The sequence below is a fragment of the Bombina bombina genome, chromosome 2 (genome assembly GCF_027579735.1).
Source record: "Bombina bombina isolate aBomBom1 chromosome 2, aBomBom1.pri, whole genome shotgun sequence".
Classification (NCBI taxonomy): Eukaryota; Metazoa; Chordata; class Amphibia; order Anura; family Bombinatoridae; genus Bombina; species Bombina bombina.
The window spans coordinates 1,025,056,573-1,025,080,825 of record NC_069500.1 but is presented as its reverse complement, the minus strand read 5'-3'; the positions used below and the strand labels follow the sequence as shown (position 1 = coordinate 1,025,080,825).

The following is a 24,253-nucleotide window of genomic DNA, read 5'->3' as shown; positions in this document are numbered from 1 at the left end:
AATAACAAACTTTTGATTGAAGTTAAGAAACTAACTATAATACACCACTCTCCTCTTACTACGTCCATCTTTGTTGAGAGTTGCAAGAGAATGACTGGATATGGCAGTGAGGGGAGGAGCTATATAGCAGCTCTGCTGTGGGTGATCCTCTTGCAACTTCCTGTTGGGAAGGAGAATATCCCACAAGTAATGGATGATCCGTGGACTGGATACACTTAACAAGAGAAAAACATAATAAAAAGTCCACAAGTCAAATAACAAGCCAGGAATCAAAACCAGAACTGGTAGTCAGACGAGCCGAGTCAGGAGCCAAAGCGAATAGTCAGACGAGCCGGAATCAGGAACAAGGAGAACAGCAGAGTCAGGAACAAGCCAGGGATCAGGAACCAGGAGGGGCGTCAGACAGCCAGGTAATACACAGGAGCTCTCACAAACAGGTCTGAGACAACGCAAGGGCAAAGCATACTGAACAGAGGCCCTTTAAATAATAAGTGATGACATCACAATTCTGAGACTGCATCCTGTCTCACACGGATGATGTACACCAGTCTGGCCATAAAAGGAAGTGCAGGAAATGAGCAGCATCACACAGTATGCACCAGAGTCAGGAAGAGAGGTGAGTAAAATGGCTGCCAGCAGCACATGGCAAACAGACCAGGGAAAAAAACCCTGACAGAAAGACAAAGAATGACTGGGGGATGAGGGGAGTGGGAGGAGTATTTAAGCCTTTGGCTGTGTTGTGTTTGCCTCCTCCTGGTGGTCAGGTTCTTATTTCCCAAAAGTAATGAATGCAGCTGTGGACTCTTTCCATTTAAGAAGAAAATAACAGCTGTTCAGAAGTTTTTGCTGCATCCAACCCAATAAGGGGATTGCTGTGTTTAAAACAGTACTTGGAAGCAAACAAGTGAGAGTTCCATGGTGCATTGAAACACTGTATACAGAGTACTTCTTGTGACAAGCAAGAGGGTATACTTGCTTAGATTTGCTAGTTTTCTATACAATAATTATTTGTCTTTTACACACACACACACACACACACACATATATATATATATATATAAATATACACATACATATACATACAATATATCTGTATATATGTAAGTATATGTGTTAAGATATATTTACACATATAAACATGCATACACATATACAAAAAAATATAAATATATATATATATATATATATATATATATATATATATATAAATAAAATGTGAAGATTTCAGCACTCACAAACTCTTGCAAACTCAGTGATATTCACACCAGGGTGCATCAAGGATACAATAAGGAAATTAAGAAAATGCACCCTCTGCAGGAATGGGTGAAAGCCTTGAAACGTCACACAGTAAAGCTTTTTGAAAACTTAAATCCAGAGAGTGCATTTTCTTCATATCCCATATCCGTCTTAGAACTAAATGCCATTATTTGTAAAAGAGCTGCTATTTTAAATAACCAAAATCCACATATAGTCTGTAAATTAAATTAGCTTACTGATAATTTGTACAGACCTAGAATTAAAGTGGACTAAGTGGAAAAAAAATTATATTAATGTCAACAATTATTGTAAAATTAAGTGAGGTTACATAACCTTCTACCAGTTTGAATCATGTTCACAACATAGAAACATAGATATTGACGGCAGATAAGAGCCATAGGCCCAGCAAGTCTGCCCAATATTACCTAATAGTATAAACTTTTTTAGTTTGTAGGATAGCCTTATGCTTGTCCCAGGCATTTTTAAAGTCCCCCACTTCTTGAGGAAGTTTATTCCATAAATCAATCACTCTTTCCATAAAGAAGTGCTTCCTCAAATGACTCCTGAATACATACAATACAGTAAATCTGTTATCAGTGTATACATTTTAGGCCCTAATAACACATTCTGCACTAGTTTATTTACACCCTTTAATACAAATGGGTGGTAGAGAAAATAATTGTTGTTTACAAAACAACAAATAGATGCAATTTAAACCTGCATATCAATTGACACATTAATCTATAATTATCTATGGAGAAGCAAAATCCAAGGCATAGAGGTTACCTGAGTGTTGGCTCCAGATGCCATGTGTTACACATGAACTCCCTCCAGTCCACAGAGGTGTAAGTAGTGTTTTCTTCACTTTCCTTCTCTGATGTGCTTTCATTTGTTTGTATTACTGGACTCTTCTGTCCAGAGCGAGTGATTAATACACGAGTTGGAAAGATAGCTAGAGAGAAAAAAAAGATCAAAAGTTATTTTTTTTTAAGTTCTCCAACACAGTGAAAAAAGAAACATTAAACAGATATAAATAGATAAGTTTAAATTACTTTGTGCAATGTAATATGCAAAACGGAACTGTATCTTTAATATATTTTCATTTTAATGTGATCTCTTTCTTCACTAACAGTTGCAGAACTTATGAGCCCATTTATCTTTAAGTCATCAACAGAAGGAAAAAAAGTTAAATTTTGTTAAAAGGTTTTAAGGATTGTGAAAAACTCTCAACAGTTAATGTAGTGCAGGACTGTTTCTGCAACAACTGTTTGCACTGCCTAGGGTTGGATTCACAGGGAAGAGATATAGAATAATCAACCCAATTCATAGGGCTAGATTTATCAATGATAAAATGGCCAAGGTGTTTGTGAACCTGTCCACATTTGATTACAAATTGTGGGGCACATTTGCTCCTGATATTTAGCATTGCACAAGCACAATGATCTCTGCAACCAAATGTGCAAGAGCAGGGCTTATCAATCTCTCTGGTTGAATAAGTTAGGGGTGATTTTCATCCACCAAATCTAAGTTGACGGAGAGAGTTTAGAAAGCAGAGGTTTAAATCACTGCTTCATAAATACCAGTTGCAGGCTCAAATTAGTGAGCCTGCAACTGATCAGGGATTCGCTAGTGATGATTAAATCCATTAGTCATGAGGAAAGAGTCCATATTGAAAGTGAGAAACAGCTTCTTAAGAGGATTCCAGTGAGAACGGCACATACAGTAACTCCCCCATTCAAGATATATACATATATTTTTTTGTTGTGGAAAATAAAAATGCAAACAAGAAACAAAGTCCTGCTTGGGGGAAGAGCCTTTCCAGTCCACAAGGTATTACTCAAAAAGGTGGCTGGATATCAAAATTTTAGTTAACTTTATATTCAATCTTCCTGAATGGTTAGGAGAAAGATGCGGATTAGCACAAAGATCGGGAGCTTGTGTTCAACAGTTTCTGCAGCTGTTCCAACAATCTTCCCTGACACCTGGCTAGTGCTCAGAGCAGCAGACACAGCAGCCTTATACAGGAAGTGACATCAACAGGTAAGGGGCCAACCCCAGAGAAGGGGCATTTTCTGAATTTAACATACACCAACTTTTAATGTGAACGTTTTCAGGGTTGTCACCCCTTCCTTAGGCAAAATTAAAGTGAACAATACACCAAATATAAAGCCAAACATGTTGTAAGGGCTTAGTGTTTTATTTGTATTGCTTTTATTTGTAGGACCCTGCACTGTGAAAAAAACATAATTTATGTAAGAACTTACCTGATAAATGTATTTATTTCATACTGGCAAGAGTCCATGAGCTAATGATGTATGGGATATACAATCCTACCAGTAGGGGCAAAGTTTCCCAAACCTCAAAATGCCTATAAATACACCCCTCACCACACCCAGAATTCAGTTTAACGAATAGCCAAGTAGTGGGGTGATAAAGAAAGGAGTAAAAAGCATCAACAAAGGAATCTGGAAATAATTGTGCTTTATACAAAAAAAAATCATAACCACCATAAAAAAAGGGTGGGCCTCATGGACTCTTGCCAATATGAAAGAAATGAATTTATCAGGTAAGTTATTACATGAATTATGTTTTCTTTCATGTAATTGGCAAGAGTCCATGAGCTAGTGACGTATGGGATATCAAATACCCAAGATGTGGAACTCCACGCAAGAGTCACTAGAGAGGGAGGGATAAAAATAAACAGCCATATGCTGAAAAATTAATCCACAACCCAAAATATAAGTTATTCTCATGAAGAAAAGAAAAACTTAAAAGATCAGCAGAAGAATCAAAACGGCAGAATTCAGTAAATGTATGCAAAGAGGACCAAGTTGCTGCTTTGCAAATCTGATCAACTGAAGCTTCATTCTTAAAAGCCCACAAAGTGGAGACTGATCTAGTAGAATGAGCTGTAATTCTCTGAGGCGGGGCCTGACCCGACTCTAAATAAGCTTGATGAATCAAAAGCTTTAACCAAGAAGCCAAGGAAATAGCAGTAGCCTTCTGACCTTTCCTAGAACCAGAGAATATAACAAATAGACTAGAAGTCTTTCTGAAATCTTTAGTAGCTTCAACATAATATTTCAAAGCTCTCACCACATCCAAAGAATGTAAGGATTTTTCCAAAGAATTCTTAGGATTAGGACACAAGGAAGGGACAACAATTTCTCTACTAATGTTGTTAGAATTCACAACCTTAGGTAAGAACTTAAATGAAGTCCGCAAAACCGCCTTATCCTGATGAAAAATCAGAAAAGGAGATTCACAAGAAAGAGCAGAAAGCTCAGAAACTCTTCTAGCAGAAGAGATGGCCAAAAGGAACAACACTTTCCAAGAAAGTAGTTTAATGTCCAAAGAGTGCATAGGCTCAAATGGAGGAGCCTGTAACGCCCTCAAAACCAAATTAAGACTCCAAGGAGGAGAAATTGATTTAATGACAGGCTTAATACGAACAAAGCCTGCACAAAACAGTGAATATCAGGAAGAATCCCTGGACCTGGACAGGTATCTGGGAAGTTTCTTGTTTAGATGAGAAGCCATCAGATCTATTTCTGGAAGACCCCACATCTGAACAACCTGAGAAAACACATCCGAATGGAGAGACCACTCCCCTGGATGTAAAGTCTGATGGCTGAGATAATCAGCCTCCCAATTGTCTACACCTGGGATATGAACCGCAGAAATTAGACAGGAGCTGGATTCTGCCCAAACAAGTATCTGAAATACTTCTTTCATAGCTTGGGGACTGTGAGTCCCACCCTGATGATGGACATATGCCACCGTTATAATATTGTCTGTCTGAAAACAAATGAATGGTTCTCTTTTCAACAGAGGCCAAAACTGAAGAGCTCTGAGAATTGCACGGAGTTCTAAAATATTGATTGGTAATCTCGCCTCTTGAGATTTCCAAACTCCTTGTGCTGTCAGAGATCCCCAGACAGCTCCCCAATCTGAAAGATTCGCATCTGTTGTGATCACAGTCCAGGTTGGCCGAACAAAAGAGGCCCCTTGAACTAAACGCTGGTGATTTAACAACCACGTCAGAGAGTGTCAAACAATGGGATTTAAGGATATTAATTGAGATATCTTTGTATAATCCCGGCACCATTGATTCAGCATACAAAGCTGGAGAGGTCTCATGTGAAAACGAGCAAAAGGAATCGCGTCTGATGCTGCAGTCATGAGGCCTAAAACTTCCATGCACATAGCCACTGAAGGGAATGACTGAGACTGAAGGTGCCGACATGCTGCAACCAATTTCAAACGTCTCTTGTCTGTTAAAGACAGAGTCATGGACACTGAATCTATCTGGAAACCTAAAAAGGTGACCCTTGTCTGAGGATTCAAGAAACTTTTTGGTAAATTGATCCTCCCACCATGTTTTCGAAGAAACAACACTAGTTGATTCATGTGAGATTCTGCAGAACGTAAAGACTGAGATAGTACCAAGATATCGTCCAAATAAGGAAACACCGCAATACCCTGTTCTCTAATTACAGAGAGTAGGGCACCCAGAACCTTTGAAAAGATTCTTGGAGCTGTTGCTAGGCCAAATGGAAGAGCAACAAATTGGTAATGCTTGTCTAGAAAAGAGAATCTCAGGAACTGATAATGTTCTGGATGAATCGGAATATGAAGGTAAGCATCCTGCAAGTCTATTGTAGACATATAATGTCCTTGCTGAACAAAAGGCAGAATAGTCCTTATAGTCACCATCTTGAAAGTTGGTACTCTTACATAACGATTAAAAATTTTCAGATCCAGAACTGGTCTGAATGAATTTTCTTTCTTTGGGACAATGAATAGATTTGAATAAAACCCCAGACCTTGATCCTGAAAAGGAACCGGCATTATTACCCCTGAAACCTCCAGGTCTGAAACACACTTCAGGAAAGCCTGAGCTTTACTGGATTTACTGGGATGCGTGAGAGAAAAAAATCTTCTCACAGGAGGTCTTAACTCTGAATCCTATTCGGTACCCCTGAGAGACAATGCTGTGAATCCATTGATTTTGGACAGAATTTGCCCAAACATCCTTGAAAAACCTTAATCTGCCCCCTACCAGCTGAGTTGGAATGAGGGCCGCACCTTCATGCGGACTTAGGGGCTGACTTTGGTTTCTTAAAAGGCTTGGATTTATTCCAATTTGAGGAAGGCTTCCAATTGGAAACAGTTTCCTAGGGGGAAGGATTAGATTTTTGTTCCTTATTTTGACGAAAGGAACGAAAACGATTAGATGCCTTAGATTTACCCTTAGGTTTTTTTTCCTGAGGCAAAAATACTCCCTTCCCCCCAGTAACAGTTGAAATAATAGAATCCAACTGAGAACCAAATAAATTATTACCTTGGAAAGAAAGAGATAGTAATCTAGACATAGATGTCATATCAGCATTCCAAGATTTAAGCCACAAAGCTCTTCTAGCTAAAATAGCTAAAGACATGGATCTAACATCAATTTTGATAATATCAAAAATTGCATCACAAATAAAATGATTAGCATGTTTTAGTAAACGTACAATGCTATATAAGTCAGAATCCAATTCTTGTTGCGCTAAATTCTCCAACCAAATAGTTGAAGCAGCTGCAACATCAGCCAAATAAATTGCAGGCCTAAGAAAATGACCTGAATATAAATAGGCTTTCCTTAGATAAGATTCAAGCTTCCTATCTAAAGGATCTTTAAAGGAAGTACTATCTTCCATAGGAATAGTGGTTCGTTTAGCAAGAGTAGAAATAGCCCCATCAACTTTGGGGATCTTTTCCCAAAACTCTATTGAAATTGCTGGTAAAGGATACAATTTTTTAAACCTTGCAGAAGGATTAAAAGGAGTACCGGCTTATTCCATTCCTTAGAAATCATATTAGAAATAGCATCAGGAATAGGAAAAACCTCTGGAGTAACCACAGGAGGTTTAAAAACATAATTTAAACTTTTACTGGTTTTAATATCAAAAGGACTAGCTTCCTCAATATCCAAAGTAATTAACACTTCTTTTAACAAAGAACGCATATACTCCATTTTAAATAAATAAGTAGATTTGTCAGTGTCAATATCTGAGGAAGGATCTTCTGAATTAGATAGATCTTCATCAGAGGTGGATAATTCATTATGTTGTCGGTCATTTGAAATTTCATCAACTTTATGAGAAGTTTTAAAAGACCTCTTACGCTTATTAGAAGGCGGAAATGCAGACAAAGCCTTCTGAATAGAATCAGTAACAAATTCTTTAAAATTCATAGGTATATCATGTACATTAGAAGTTGAAGGAACTGCAACCGGCAATGTACTATTACTGATGGACACACTATCTGCATGCAAATGTTTATCATGGCAACTAATACAAATGACATTAGGAGATATAATCTCCACAATTTTACAACAAATGCACTTAGCTTTGGTAGAACTGATGTCAGGCAGCAAAGTTCCAACAGATACTTCTGAGACAGGATCAGATTGAGAGATCTTGCAGAATGTAAAAGAAAAAACAACATATAAAGCAAAATGATCAATTTCCTTATATGACAGTTTCAGGAATGGGAAAAAATGCAAATAGCATAGCCCTCTGATACAGAAAAAGGCAAGAGGCAAACAGCAATGGGGCAAATAAATAATGAAAAAGGTTTGGCACCAAGTATGACGCACAACGTAACTTAAACATTTTTTGGTGCCAACCCTGTGTGAAACATCTGCGTCAATTACGACGCTGGAAATGACGAACTTGCGTCAATGGACGTGCCTTTCGCGCCAAAAAATTCTCACGCCAAGAATGACGCAATAAAGTGTAGAATTTGGCGCACCCTCGAGCCTAAGTCAGCCCGCAATTTGAAACAAAGTAGTCAATTGAAAAAAAGACTAAACCCCAGGTAAGAAAAATATTTCTTAATATTAACTTTCCCCAAATATGAAACTGACAATCTGCAAAAGGAAATACATGAACCTGACTCATGGCAAATATAAGTACAATACATATATTTAGAACTTTATATAATTGCATAAAGTGCCAAAACCATAGCTGAGGTGTCTTAAAGGGACAGTCAAGTCCCAAAAAAACTTTCATGATTTAAATAGGGCATGCAATTTTAAACAACTTCCCAATTTACTTTTATCACCAATTTTGCTTTGTTCTCTTGGTATTCATAGTTGAAAGCTAAAACTAGGATGTTCACATGCTAATTTCTTAGACCTTGAAGACTGCCTCTAATCTGAATGCATTTTGACCACTAGAGGGCATTAGTTCACGTGTTTCATATAGATAACATTGAGCTCATGCACGTGAAGTGACCTAGGAGTGAGCACTGATTGGCTAAAATGCAAGTCTGTCAAAAGGACTGAAATAAGGGGGCAGTCCGCAGAAGCTTAGATACAAGGTAATTACAGAGGTAAAACGTTTATTATTATAAGTGTGTTGGTTATGCAAAACTGGGGAATGTGTAATAAAGGGATTATCTTTCTTTTTAAGCAACAAAAATTCTGGTGTTGACTGTCCCTTTAAGTAATAAAAACATACTTACCCAAAGACACCCATCCCCATATAGCAGATAGACAAACCAGTACTGAAACAGTTATCAGTAGAGGTAATGGTATATGAGAGTATATTGTCGATCTGAAAAGGGAGGTAGGAGATGAATCTCTACGACCGATAACAGAGAACCTATGAAAAAGACCCCCGTTAGGAAAATCATTGCATTCAATAGGTGATACTCTCCACGTCCCTCTGACATTCCCTGTACTCTGAGAGGAATCGGGCTTCAAAATGCTGAGAAGCGCATTTCAACGTAGAAATCTTAGCACAAACTTACTTCACCACCTCCATAGGAGGCAAAGTTTGTAAAACTGAATTGTGGGTGTGGTGAGGGGTGTATTTATAGGCATTTTGAGGTTTGGGAAACTTTGCCCCTCCTGGTAGGATTGTATATCCCATACGTCACTAGATCATGGACTCTTGCCAATTACATGAAAGAAAAGGTATTTTTAAAATACAGGCAGCTTAACTCTGTGGACTGCTTAACTAGGATGTGCTGTCGGCCAAATATCTTTCGGCATTCTGTCAGAGCACCGCAAATTATATAGATCGAAAATTTATACCGTCACGTCATATCTAGTCTTATATGGTAAGCTGGTTTAAATGTTGAGTACATATGAACAGACTATAATATACCTATATAGATCAAATTGTGTTAAAAATCAATTCAAAACATTTAGATCTTAACTAATATAACCACAATTAACCCTATAGGTAACAGTGCCAATCAATACTTGTGTTCAATGCCTTTGGCTGTAATGTGTCCAACAAAAATATCAATTTTGCTTCCATCAGGAGTAATTTATTACTCCTATCAACCCCCTCCGTAGATATGGGGCATGGTCAATCAAAATAAATCTCTAACGTTTCACTGTACGTTTAATATCTCCATAAAGTCACTTCTATGGTTAGCCATTCTTTTCTTGATATCGTCATCCGTTTTTCCAACATAAAAAAGTCCACATTAACAATTAATCAAATATATGACAAATTTTGTGGTACAAGTTAGATGTCGAATCTCAAATTTCTCATTTGTATGTGGATGTCTGAAGCTTGTCCCCTGTATCAGAGTTACACGTAGTAATGTTTTCATTAATAAATCTTTAAGATTACGACCCCTCTTATAGTCAATCCTAGATGTTTCCATATTGCTGAATGAGAGTGTAGGGTCAGATTTTAAAATGCCCCAATGGTTCTTTATAGAGTTAGCTAGAATTCCCACAATAGGGGTATTGGTAGTAATCATTGTCAACTTATTATAACAGATTGAACTCCTTGATCTATTGAGCAATTTATCTTGTGTGAGGTATTGGATCTTTTCAGTAGTGTCTGGTACCAGTTAAAAAGCATAGCCTCTGTTCAAGAATTTGGTTGCCATCTCATTAAGCTTTTCTTGTGATTTAGTTTCATTGGTACTGTTTCTTTTCACTCTACACATCTGCGCTTTTGGAATGGCCCGTATTAAAGAGTGAAGATGGCAACGGTTTGTCAGCAGTAAAGATTTTCTGTCTGTGATCTTCTGTAATAATGTAACTTTTAACCCTTATACAATTTAGTTTGCGCTCGAGCAAACATGTTTACTTTTAACTTGTAATACGCGTGCAAGTTAGCATGGTTGCTATATTGGTTACGTTCTTGTGGGGAGAGAATACCTCATTATGTTATCTGTCTAATTAGTTGCACAAAGTCCATATCTTCTTTATTACTGTTTACTCAAAGGCCAGTACTTCGGGCCTGATGATGAAAAACTCACCAGCATCGAGAGGAATCTCGCTTTGGGGACTTTTTTTGAGCATGATATTATAATGCATTTGTCTTCACATCCAGAACTTTGCATAGAGAGATAAACAAACTCCCAAGAATTTTTTTTGTCTTTTTAAAAGACTTTGAGGGACCTTGCTGTACTGACGAGACATCTTAGATCATCTTGCCAGAGTGAAGAGCTTTAAATCATAAGGCCCTTAGAGAGAACAATTGAAAATTAACATTTTATTTTCTCCCTGTCACAGATCCCCACTGGGAACATTATTTTATCTAAACCTTCTTGTTTATATGGTTTTTATGTAACCAGAACTTAAGTTCATAATTTTTGAGTAATGGTGGGGATACAATAGGCAAAATAAGCTATTTTAAATGAGAAAATAAAAAAGTGAAGGAGCTATTTGAAAACATTTTAATACACTCCAGTATGTAAAATTGATAACTGGGAGTACACTGTCCCTTTAAACCAAGCAACTATGCTAACAGCTGTAACTTTCTGACCCTTGCAAGGTCTGGAAAAATTTACAAATAGAGAAAAAGAAAGTCTGAAATCCTTAGTGCCTTCAACATAGAGTTCTCACAACATCCAACTTTTGAAGAAGTCGCCCTTTAAATTTCTTAGGAGCTAAACAAAGAAAGAACCATGATTCCCTGGTTCATATATCTGTAGATAACATTTTAGGGAGGAAGGAAAGGAGGTTTGCACGATGATTGATCCAATATTTCCTAATTAGGACAATTATTTTAAAATGTAATACATTTATTATTGTTATTGCCTTACCTTTCTCTTTCTCCTTTAAATAGGCAGATACCAAATCATGTAAAAACATTATCAGTTCAGCATCCATCGTCACACAAATATGGTCAGTAAACTCTGTTACAACACTACACTCCACCTTCGGTTTACTATCAGGATCTGCATAAAGAAAAAACAAACATTTATATATATTTTCTACAAAAAAATAGATAATTAAAATATTAAAACATATGCTTGTGCAGCTACTAATACAGTTTTAATTAGAAGTTCATTTCTGACCTAGAAAATAAGACAAGTCTAAACTTTTTTTTTAGCTTGAATTCTGTAATCATACGGAACACCCATACATACTTATATTAATATATATTTTATAAAATGTTTTATCATTTTGTTAGCATGTGCACAAAGTTCATTATATAACAGAAAATGTGTAAGGTGCTAATGTTACAAGATTTTACATAAAAAAGAAAGCTATTAAGTTAATTAGCACAAGGCAAAAACCTCACAATGTCCTAATTACTAAATTGAAGATTGTGTGCACAAGAGCCAGTGGTTGAAGAGCCAAAAACTGCATCAAGGTGACAGCCATTAGAAATCAGTGTATAAAGCAGCAGGCTGGTATATCATCTAAAAGCTAGTGAAACAGCTACATGCAAGGAGTTGGACAGGTAAGATTTGGTGAAAGATGGAATTCTTTGTGATAAAGGAGAACTAGAGTATTATCAACACAACTAAAACCTGGTGAGAGGACACACTTGGCTAAGCAAAAAACACAGGTGACTGTACTTTATTGTGAAGGGATAGGAGTAACAATTTGTATGTTTGTGAAGGCTAAATTAAAAGTTAGAGTATACAAAGGCATTTATAATAATACCGGTGATGATTTACAGAAGATTATAACATACTACAGCATTAGCAATCTAGAGTAAACACATACTGCTTTAATAGGGAGGGCTGCAGTCAATGACCAGATTGTAATTATGGAACATTTTAACTGCTGAAAATATAGAAGACATAGAAACTAGCACTTCAGATAAGGGAGCTATTTTTTTTAACTCCCTAAAAGATAACTACATGTCTCAATTAACAGAAGAACTAATGAGGCATAAAGAACATCCATGTCAAAGACAATACAGGTAGAATTATTATAAAGGATTAACAAAGATGTTTACATTTTAAAAAAAAGAGGTAAATTTGAGTTCTTTAAAGGGATATGAAACATAAAATGTTTCTTTTGTGAATCAGACAAAGAATACAATTTTAAAAAACAAGTTTCCAATTGATTTCTATTACCAAATTTGCTTTATTTTAATGTTATTCTTTGTTGAAGAGATACCTTGGTAGGTAACGTGCACATATCTGGAGCTCTGCATGACAGGATAAAGTGCTGTTATCTAGTTCTCTTACAAATGTATAACATTCTCGAAATACTTCTGCCATATAGTGCTGCGCAAGTGCACACTCCTGAGCTTACTTTCCTACTTTTCAACAAAGGATACAAAGGGAACAGAAGCAAATTTGATAAACATAGAATTTGATGATAAATAAGAACCAATAGGCCCATCAATTCTACCCATACTGTATTACCGTTTTTTTAGGATAGCCTTATGCATGTCCCAGGCATTTTTTTTTTTATTATTTTACAGTCCCTGCAGTTACCAACTCTAAAAGAAGTTAAAAGAAGTAAATTGGAACATTGTTCAAAATGTCATGCTTTATTTGAATCATGAAAGAAAGAGGTTGTGTTTCATGTCCCTTTAAGGGCATATTTAAAATGTATAAACTGGCATATGTATATTTAAATTAAAAAGTGGAGTACATTTAAAGGGACACTGAACCCACATTTTTTCTTTTGTAATTCAGAAAGAGCATGCAATTTTAAGCAAATGTCTAATTTACTCCTATTGTCAATTTTTCTTTGTTCTCTTGCTATCATTATTTGAAAAAGAAGGCATCTAAGCTTTTTTTTGGTTTCAGTACTCTGGACAGCACTTTTTTATTGGTGGATGAATTTATCCACCAATCAGCAAGGACAACCCAGGTTGTTCACCAAAAATGGTCCGGCATCTAAACTTACATTCTTGCATTTCAAATAAAGATACCAAGAGAATGAAGAAAATTTTATAATAGGAGTAAATTAAAACGTTGCTTAAAATTTCATGCTTAATCTGAATCACGAAAGAATTTTTTTTGGGTACAGTGTCCCTTTAAGTTGCTGAATAAATATATCTCAATATATACCATGTGAAGATAAAAGGAAAAGAAACAATTAAAAAACAATTTGACTAAATACAAAATGAAACATAGGGCATTTAATCCATTCTATAAGCATATGACCAAATCACATAATGATATGCTGGATGGATCCCGCTCTTCCAAGTATATAAGAAATATAGCTATGCAAGCAAAAGGGTAACCAGATATGCGAAAGAGAAAATGAAAAGTCATAAAGGATTGTAACACAATACTCCCCAACTGTCCCGATTTTCGCCAGACAGTCACGTTGTCCCGGGTTGCTTGCCATCTTTCCCGCATTGCCTCATGTATTAAAAAAAAAAAAAAAAAATATGCTTACCTGATAAATTTCTCTCTTTCCGGACACAACATCATTCCAATTACTAGTGGGATATTTACTCCTGGCCAGTAGGAGGAGGCAAAGAGCACCCCAGCAGAGCTGTTAAGTGTCACTTCCCTTACCCATAACCCCCAGTCATTCGGTCAAAGGGAAATGGAAAAAGAAGATAACACAAAGGTGTAGAGGTGCCTGAGGTTTAACACAAATATTGTCTTATTTAAGGGTGGGGTCGTGGACTCTCCATGTCCGGAAAGAAAGAAATTTATCAGGTAAACATACATTTTATTTTCTTTCCTAAGACATGGAGAGTCCACTATGTCATTCCAATTACTAGTGGGAATCAATACCCAAGCTAGAGGACACGGAATGAACAGGGAGGGAGAACAAGACAGGCGGACCTAAACAGAAGGCACCACGGCTTGAAGAACCTTACTTCCAAAAGAGGCCTCAGCCGAGGCAAAAGTATCAAATTTGTAAAATTTAGAAAAAGTATACAGAGAGGACCATGTAGCCGCCTTGCAAATCTGTTCCACATAAGCTTCATTCTTGAAAGCCCAAGATGAGGAGACAGCCCTTGTAGAATGAGCCGTAATTCTCTCAGGAGGCTGCTGTCCAGCAGTCTCATAAGCAAAACAAATCATATTTCTCAACCAGAGAGACAGAGAAGTAGAAGTGGCCTTCTGACCCTTCCTCTATCCAGAGAAACAAAAAAAATAGGGCAGAAGACTGACGAAAATCTTTAGTAGCCTGTAGGTAACATTTTAAAGTGCACACAACATCTAAGTTATGCAAAAGACATTCCTTATGAGAAGAAGGATTAGGACAAAGGGAAGGAACAACAATTTCCTGATTAATGTTTCGATCTGAAACCACCTTAGGTAGAAATCCCAACTTAGTAAGAAGAACTGCTATATCCACGTGAAAAATAAGGTAAGGGGAATCACACCACAGAGCCAAGAGTTAAGAAACTCTGTGAGAAGAGGAAATAGCAATAAGAAACAAAACCTTTCAAGATAACAACTTAATATCTACAGAATGCATTGGCTCAAATGGAGCCTGCTGCAAAACCTTAAGCACAAGGTTCAACCTCCAAGGAGGAGCAACAGGTTTAAACACAGGCCTGATTCTGACCAGAACCTGACAAAAAGACTGAACATCTGGCACATCTGCCAGATGTTTGTGTAAAAGAATAGACAGTGCAGAAATCTGACCCTTCAGACAACTGACAAACCATTCTCCAGACCTTCTTGGAGAAATGACAAAATTCTAGGAATCCTGACCTTACTTCAAGAAGTGCCCTTCGAATCACACCAATATAGGTATTTGCACCATACCTTATGGTAACCCGGTTTACGAGCCTGAAACATAGTATTAATGACTGACTCAGAAAATCCACGCTTAGCCAAAACCAAGTGTTCAATCTCCAAGCAGTCAGCTTCAGAGAAACTAGATTTGGATAGAGGAAAGGACCCCGAGTTAGAAGGTCCTTCTTCAGAGGTAACTTCCAAGGTGGAAGAGATATCATCTTCACTAGGGCCGCAAACCAGATCCTGCGAGGCCATGCTGGAGCTATTAGAATTACAGACGCTCTCTCCTGTTTGATACGAGCAATGACTCTAGGAAGAAGAGCAAAAGGAGGAAACAGGTATGTTAGACCGAAATCCCAAGGAACCGCCTGAGCATCTATCAGGGCGGCCTGAGGATCTCTTGACCTTGCACCATACCTTGGAAGCTAGGCATTTTGAGACACCATCAGATCCAACTATGGCACCCCCCACTGGAGAACACCTCCGGATGGAGAGCCCACTCCACGGGATGAAAAGTCTGCCTGCTCAGAAAATCTGCCTCCCAGTTGTCCACTCCTGGAATGTGGATGGCAGATAGGAGACAATCTTGAGCTTCCGCCCACTGAATAATGCAAGTCACCTTCTTCATGGCCAAGGAACTCCGATTTCCTCCTTGGTGGTTGATGTAAGCCACTGAGGTGGTAATGTCCGACTGGAATCTGATAAACCGAGCTAAAGACAACTGAGGCCAAGCCATCAAGGCATTGTAGATCGCTCTCAATTTCAAGATGTTTATGGGGAGAGAAGACTCCTCCTGAGTCCACAGGCCCTGAGCCTTTAATGAGCCCCAGACTGCTCCCCAGCCTAACAGGCTGGTGTCCGTGGTCACAATCACAAAGCAGGGTCTCCAGAAGCATGTGCCCTGAGACAGATGATCCTGAGAAATCCACCACAAGAGAGAGTCTCTTGTTAACGGATCCAGATCTATCTTCTGAGATAGATCTGAATGGTCTCTGTTCCATTGCCTGAGCATGCATAATTGTAGAGCTCTCAGATGGAATCGAGCAAAAGGAATGATGTCCATAAAAGCAACCATCAGACCAATTACCACCATGCATTGAGCCACTGATGGACGAACAGTAGACTGGAGAGACCAGCAAGAAGTGAGAGGTTTGGCTTTTCTGACCTCAGTCAGAAAAAAATCTTCATAGATAGGGAATCTATAATGGTCCCTAAGAAACACACCCTTGTAGCTGGAACAAGGGAACTCTTCTCCAGATTCACTTTCCATCCAGGGGAACATAGAAAAGACAACAAGATCTCTATATGAGAGTTTGCTGGTTGAAAAGATGATGCTTGAATGAAGATGTCATCCAGGTAAGTCGCCACCTCAATTCCCAGAAACCTGACAACTGCCAAGAGAGCCCCCAGAAACTTTGTGAAAATTCTGGGAGCTGTGGCAAGGCCAAATGGAAGAGAAACAAATTAAAAGTGCTCATCTAGAAAAGCGAATCTCAGGAACTGGTGATGATCCCTGTGAATGAGAACATGAAGATACGCATCCTTCAGGTCTATGGTCGTCATGAACTGACCCTCTTGGACCAAGGGAAGAATGGAACGAATTGTTTCCATTTTGAAGGACGGAACCCTGAGAAATCTGTGGAGACAGTTTAGGTCTAAAATGGGTTGAAAAGTTCCCTCTTTTTTGGGAACCAAAAACAGATTTGAATAGAATCCTAGACCCTGTTCCCTTACTGGAACTGGAACAATCACTCCCAGGGAGAAAAGATCCTGAACGCAGTTTAACAATGCCTCCCATTTAACCTGATCTGAAGAAAATCTTGAGAGGAGGAATATGCCCCTGGGAGGACAAGTCTTGAAGTCTATTATGTAATCCTGAGATACTATGTCCACAGCGCAAAGGTCTGGGACATCGCATATCCAAGCTTGTTGAAACAAGAAAAGTCTGCCCCCCACTTGATCCAATACCGGGACCGGGGGCAGACCCTTCATGTTGACTTAGTCTGAGATAAAGGCTTCTTTGATTGCTTCCCTTTATTCCAGTTCTGATTGGATCTCCATGAGGACTTGGACTGCTCCGGCTTGGAAGAGGAAGACTTTTGAAGTTACGAAAGGAACGAAAATTAGAATTTTGACGCCCCTTAGGTCTATTCTTCTTGTCTTGTGGTAGAAAAGACCCCTTTCCACCCGTAATTTCAGAAATGATCTCTGCCAGACCAGGACCAAACAGGGTTTTACCCTTGTAAGGTAATGACAGGAGCTTGGACTTGGAGGTAACATTAGCTGACCAAGATGTTAGCCACAGAGCCCTGTGAGCTAGAACAGTGAAACCAGACATCTTGGCTCCTAGTCTAATGACTTGCATGTTGGAATCAGAGATAAAGGAATTGGCCAGCTTGAGAGCGCTGATCCTATTTTGGAATTCCTCTAAGAAAGTCTCCTCTAGAATCAGTTCAGACAAAGCATCACACCAATAAGATGCTAGTAGCAATACAAACAGCAGATTACCATTGTAATCCCTGATGAAAATACATTTTCTTTAAATAAGCCTTCAGCTTTTTGTCCATGGGATCCTTAAAAGAACAGGTATCCTCTATAGGAATCGTGGTTCTCTTGGCCAGAGTAGAAATAGCTCCTTCCACTTTAGGCATAGTACACCATGAGTCCCGAATGGAGTCAGCAACATGAAACATCTTTCTAAAAACAGCAAAGGGGAAAAACGGAATCCCTGGCATATCCTATTCCTGTGCTATGATCTCTGACACACGGTCTGGAACAGGAAACACTTCCACAGAGGAAGGAACATCATAGTATTTATTAAGCTTACTAGATTTTTTAGGGTTGACAGCGACAGAAGAATCTGAGTCGTCCAAAGTAGCCAGAACCTCCTTTAGAAGTAAACGAAGATGTTCAAGCTTAAATCTGAAGTTTACTTCTTCAGAATCAGTCAAAGGATTTATACTATCAGAATCTGGGATCTCACCCTCAGAAGCAACTGAGGTATCCTCCTCATCCGATTTATGGGGGAGGTCAACCATCGCAGAAGAAGATGGAACAGACATCTTATTATCAGAAAAATGCTTTGATTTCCTCTTGCGCTTTCTCGCCATGGGAAAAGCAGATAAAGCATCAAAAAAGAGGAAGCGGGTGACAGCAAAAAATCTTGAATTTATTTATAATAAGACAGAAAAATTGGTGACGTTTCGGGTATTATCCCTTATTCATGCCATGCCAAACAAACAACTAATGCATCCTTATATACCCATACACCTCTAGGTGGCGATAAAGAGTAATTAACCCTTACTAAACACAATATTTATAATAATTCACAACTATACACCACTAGATGGTGATAAAGAGGTTTTCATAGAGCAGCTACTGAACAGCTTTATAAATGCCCCATAACCTGACATATCTTTCTAAATGTAACAATTCAATACTATTTCTCATATTATGCCAGTGGCTACATTTCAGCATGTAACTGTTAAATATTTTTAAACATTTTTAAATAGTTCATCAAACATATATAGCATTTAAATTATTTATCCTTATATACAACATAGCAAGTTAAATGTTTTATAGGAAGACAGATAGGTCCCAATCCTTGTTCATACCTTTAGGAGAAAGAGTCCCTAATTCATGAATCCAGAAGGATTCTTTTTGCTTCAGAAGTAATTCCCTATCCCCACCTCTGCGTGGTAATGCAATATGGTCAATGATTTTAAATTTAAGCTGACTAATTGAATGACCAGTAGTTAAAAAATGATATGCAAGAGGGGCTTTTAAATTTTTAGTGCGAATATTACTTTTGTGTTCAGTTATACGGTCTCTCGCACTGCGAGTCGATTCACCTATATAGACCCTCCCACATGGGCAATTAACCATATATATGATGAAAGTAGTAAGGCAGGTAAAGTAACCCTTTATGTTGTATTTTTTCCCGGTATGAGGGTGATAAAATATAGAACCTTTTGTGATGTTGCTGCAACAAGAGCAGCCCAGGCAGGGGAAACAACCATTATTTTTAGATGAAATATATCTTGTATTTGATTTAATTTTTGGGCCTATATCAGCCTTAACTAATTTCTCTTGTAAGTTCATACCTTTTTTAAAAGCCGGCATAGGATATTCTTGAAACTCCCTAATGTCTGGGTTACAGTTGGACAAAATATTCCAATGGAATAGCTGAACTCTGAGCATTATACTTTAACACAAAAATGGTTCTAGGGTTCTGAACTTTCTTATTTGTACTTGGTTTTAGCAAAACATCTCTAGGAATAGATTTAACAGAATCAATATTTTTATTTATCATATCTTTAGGGTACCCCCTATCAGTAAATATTTGACCCATTTCTGTCAATCTTTTATCAATCAGATTTTCTGATGAGACAATTCTGCGGACACGGAGTAGCTGGCTATGTGGAAGGGACTTAATAAGTGATGGAGGGAGAGCACTGTCATATCTGAGCAAACTATTGCGATCAGTGGTTTTTCTATAAAGATCTGTGAAAAAAGAATTACCCTTTTTAATAATCCTAACATCCAAAAAGTCTAAAGACTCTTCACTCCATACGAGTTTAAACTTAATGTGATTAGTGGATAAATTCAAGTCACTTACAAATTTCTCCAGGGTTCCAACGTCGCCCAACCAAATACCAAAAATGTCATCGATATAGCGCCACCATGTGGCGCCATATCGAATAAATAAATCATTACAAAATATAAATTTCTCTTCATAGACATTCATGAAAATGTTGGCATAGTTGGGGGCGACGTTGGAACCCATGGCAGTACCCTGTAATTGGAGATAATAGTCATCTCTGAACAAAAGTAATTACCGTACAATATAATGGAAAGTAACTGCATGAAGAAGTCAATCTGAGCAATACTGTATTTTTTATTTGATAACAATGTATAATAAATTGATCCCATTCCGCTAGTGTGAGTGATCGACGTATATAAACTCTCTACATCTAGACTAAACAGTATAAATTTACTAGTTGTTAACTCTAGAGAATTCAATTTATTTAGGAAGTCTCCAGTAGCCTTAACAAATGAACTGGACATTTCTACATATGGGCGGAGAATTTTATCAAGAAAGATTGAAATATTAGTGTAAACAGAGTTTGTACTCGCAACAATGGGGCGACAAGGGGGGTGATACATGTTTTTATGCATTTTGGGTAAAGTGTAAATTACAGGGGTGTATGGTTTCTCAATTTTTAAAAAAACAGCAACATCCTTACTAATAATACCTCTCTTCAAGGCATTATCTAAACACTTTCCTATTTCTTTTTGTATATTGAATACAGGATTATGTGTAAGCTTGTTATATACTGTTATATCCCTGAGTTGTTCAGAAATCTAATTTTTCTGTCTTATTATAAATAAATTAAAGATTGTTTGCTGTCAACTGCTTCCTCTTTTTTGATACTTTGTGGAACCTGGAGCAGTGGTTCCTTGGTGACGTGCATTTTTTCCCCAGAGTGCTGACATTCTTTTGGTTTGTAAAAGCAGATAAAGCCGCAGACACCACAGAATATATCTGTACAGCAAAATCTATTGGCAAATACACGCCTCCAGGAGGCTGAGAGGAACTGCAGGGCACTGTATGTGATGTCATTGAGGCTTGGGACGTTTGAGGAGAAAGCTGTGGCATATCCTGAACAGCATTATCCTGAGAGACAATAGGCTCAGAAGGCAGTAATTTATCTTTAAGTTTTAGGGTCCTAGCTAAACATGAGGAACAAAATTGCATAGGCAAAATTATTTGGGCCTCTAAACATAGTAAACATTTATCAAATGAAACAGACTCCTGTTCAGTGTCCATAGCTAAGATAGTACCCCAAAAGTAAATGAAGACAAAAAAAATTATTGTCACTTTAAGGAATTGGAATCCCTCAGAGCGCAATATGCACTAAAACAGGAAAACAAAAAATACACCTCAGTCAGACTGAGGTGCCCTACTGTAACCGCTAGAAGCAGAGATAAAATAAATGAACAGCTCCAACAAGGTCTCTCTCAGCAGTCACAGAAGAGAACTCAGAGAATGACACCGCTCCGCTCAGCGTACAAGCGGAAGAGCGGGCTATCCCGTGAGCGGCACACAAGAAAACTGTGCAACAAACTAAAAGCACGCTATCGAAACTTCAAGCAAACTTACCGAGCTAACGATTACGATCCAATATGTGTTAAAACAGTTGAAAAACACCTCCATAGCGCTTTCCACTTAAAGTAATAAAATAAGTGAACAAAAACACCCTTCAGTCTGAGGAACCATCCCATAACACGTAAGGGAAAAGTTAACCCCATAGTCTCCCTCACATACCAAAGTGCCTGCACGCTGCCCCAATAAATCCTTAACAAAGGATTGATTAAGTCCCAATTAATTAGTGAGAAATAAAAACTCCTGAAAAGTGCAAGTCTCCAATACCTAGAAGGCAAAAGCACTTACCTGCAAATCCAGCTGTCCGGCAGGAAGACAGCTCACAAGGCGTGAAAGGACATATACTCCTATCAGACCTGTAGAAAAAGAGAGTAACCAACTCTGGCTTTCTATTACCAAAATAGCAATTATGTTAGAAAACCAAGCAAGGACAACCTCATCACTTTCTAACTGCTTAAAAGCCACCACTACTCTTACTCAAGAGATTGACAATTACACAGCTAAAATCCTTGCTTGCAGGGAAAAGTACCCATAAAAGGAATAAATATCTTCAGATACCAGCTTCACGTCCTCCATTGACAGAGGCAAAGAGAATGACTGGGGGTTATGGGTAAGGGAAGGTGACACTTAACAGCTCTGCTGGGGTGCTCTTTGCCTCCTCCTGCTGGCTAGGAGTGAATATCAAACTAGTAATTGGTATGGCGTTGTGGACTCTCCATGTCTTAGGAAAGAATTATTTTTTTTTTTAATTCTATTGGGCCCATACTCAGAATCAGCTGGCTTTTCTCTCCCAGGGTTAGATACCTGTTAGATTCCCTGTGGAAAATGAATGGTGTGTGGGTTAAGCAGGAGTAAGAAGGCTGTATACCCTCTGACCTCAGGTAATGGTGACCTCTATCCTCTGGTAGTGATGACGTTTAAACCCCTGGTGATAATACTAGCATGCCTTCAGTTTTATACGATGAGCAGTGCTAACACCAGCGTAACGAACAGTGGCAGCCTCATACTGCCAGATAATGTGCTTGCCAACCCCAGAACCCCATACAATGAATTACAGATACCCATATATGATGTAGTGTGTGTGTGTGTGTGTGTGTATCTCTATGTATAAGTGTATGCTATGTAATGTGCATCTGCATATATAAGTGTAATCTATGTATGTTACTATGTATTTGCATGTATAAGTGTATGCTATGTAGTGTGTGTGTGTGTATGTAGCGTGTGTATGTGCATTTGTAAGTGTATGCTATGTAGTGTGTGTGTATGCTATGTAGTGTGTGTATCTGCATGTATAAGTATATGCTGTGTAGTGTGTGTGTATCTGCATGTGTAAGTGTATGCTGTGTAGTGTGTGTGTGTATCTGTATGTGTAAGTGTATGCTATGTAGTGTGTGTGTATCTGCATGTGTAAGTGTATGTTATGCAGTGTGTGTGTATCTGCATGTGTAAGTGTATGCTATGTAGTGTGTGTGTGTGTGTATGTGCATGCTATGTAGTGTATGTGCATGCTATGTAGTGTATGTGCATGTGTAAGTGTATGCTATGTAGTGTGTGTATCTGCATGTGTAAGTGTATGCTGTGTAAGTGTATGCTGTGTAAGTGTATGCTATGTAGTGTGTGTGTATCTGCATGTATAAGTGTATGCAATGTAGTGTGTGTGTATCTGCATGTATAAGTGTATGCAATGTAGTGTGTGTGTATCTGCATGTATAAGTGTATGCAATGTAGTGTGTGTGTATCTGCATGTATAAGTGTATGCAATGTAGTGTGTGTGTATCTGCATGTATAGGTGTATGCTATGTAGTGTGTGTGTATGTGTATCTGCATGTGTAAGTGTATGCTATGTAGTGTGTGTATCTGCATGTATTAATGTAAGCTATGAAGGGTGTGTATCTGCATGTATAAGTGTATGCAATGTAGTGTGTGTGTATCTGCATGTATAAGTGTATGCAATGTAGTGTGTGTGTGTATCTGCATGTATAAGTGTATGCAATGTAGTGTGTGTGTATCTGCATGTATAAGTGTATGCAATGTAGTGTGTGTGTATCTGCATGTATAGGTGTATGCTATGTAGTGTGTGTGTATGTGTATCTGCATGTATAGGTGTATGCTATGTAGTGTGTGTATCTGCATGTATAGGTGTATGCTATGTAGTGTGTGTGTATCTGCATGTATAGGTGTATGCTATGTAGTGTGTGTGTATGTGTATCTGCATGTATAGGTGTATGCTATGTAGTGTGTGTGTATGTGTATCTGCATGTATAGGTGTATGCTATGTAGTGTGTGTGTGTATCTGCATGTATAAGTGTATGCAATGTAGTGTGTGTGTATTGTGTGTATCTGCATGTATAGGTGTATGTTATGTAGTGTGTGTGTATGTGTATCTGCATGTATAGGTGTATGCTATGTAGTGTGTGTATCTGCATGTATAGGTGTATGCTATGTAGTGTGTGTGTATCTGCATGTATAGGTGTATGCTATGTAGTGTGTGTGTATGTGTATCTGCATGTATAGGTGTATGCTATGTAGTGTGTATGTGTATCTTCATGTATAAGTGTATGCTATGTAGTGTTTGTGTATCTGCATGTATAAGTGTATGCTATGTAGTGTGTGTGTATCTGCATGTATAAGTGTATGCTATGTAGTGTGTGTGTATCTGCATGTATAAGTGTATGCTATGTAGTGTGTGTGTATCTGCATGTATAAGTGTATGCTATGTAGTGTGTGTGTATCTGCATGTATAAGTGTATGCTATGTAGTGTGTGTGTATCTGCATGTATAAGTGTATGCTATGTAGTGTGTGTGTATCTGCATGTATAAGTGTATGCTATGTAGTGTGTATGTATCTGCATGTATAAGTGTATGCTATGTAGTGTGTATGTATCTGCATGTATAAGTGTATGCTAT

The 24,253-nt window shown here is 38.0% G+C and overlaps 1 protein-coding gene across 8 annotated transcripts in view; it reads right to left on the bottom strand.

Annotated features, from left to right (window-relative positions):
• Window positions 1-24,253, bottom strand: part of BLTP1 (bridge-like lipid transfer protein family member 1) — a 1,044,923-nt gene that overhangs the window by 13,074 nt on the left and 1,007,596 nt on the right. For all 8 annotated transcript variants that reach the window (XM_053703615.1, XM_053703613.1, XM_053703617.1 and 5 more), the window contains 2 exons: window positions 11,323-11,457; window positions 2,044-2,209 (listed from right to left, as the gene is read on the bottom strand). In XM_053703615.1, the coding sequence (XP_053559590.1) occupies window positions 2,044-2,209; window positions 11,323-11,457 (301 nt within the window). The remainder of the gene's footprint in view (window positions 1-2,043; window positions 2,210-11,322; window positions 11,458-24,253) is intronic.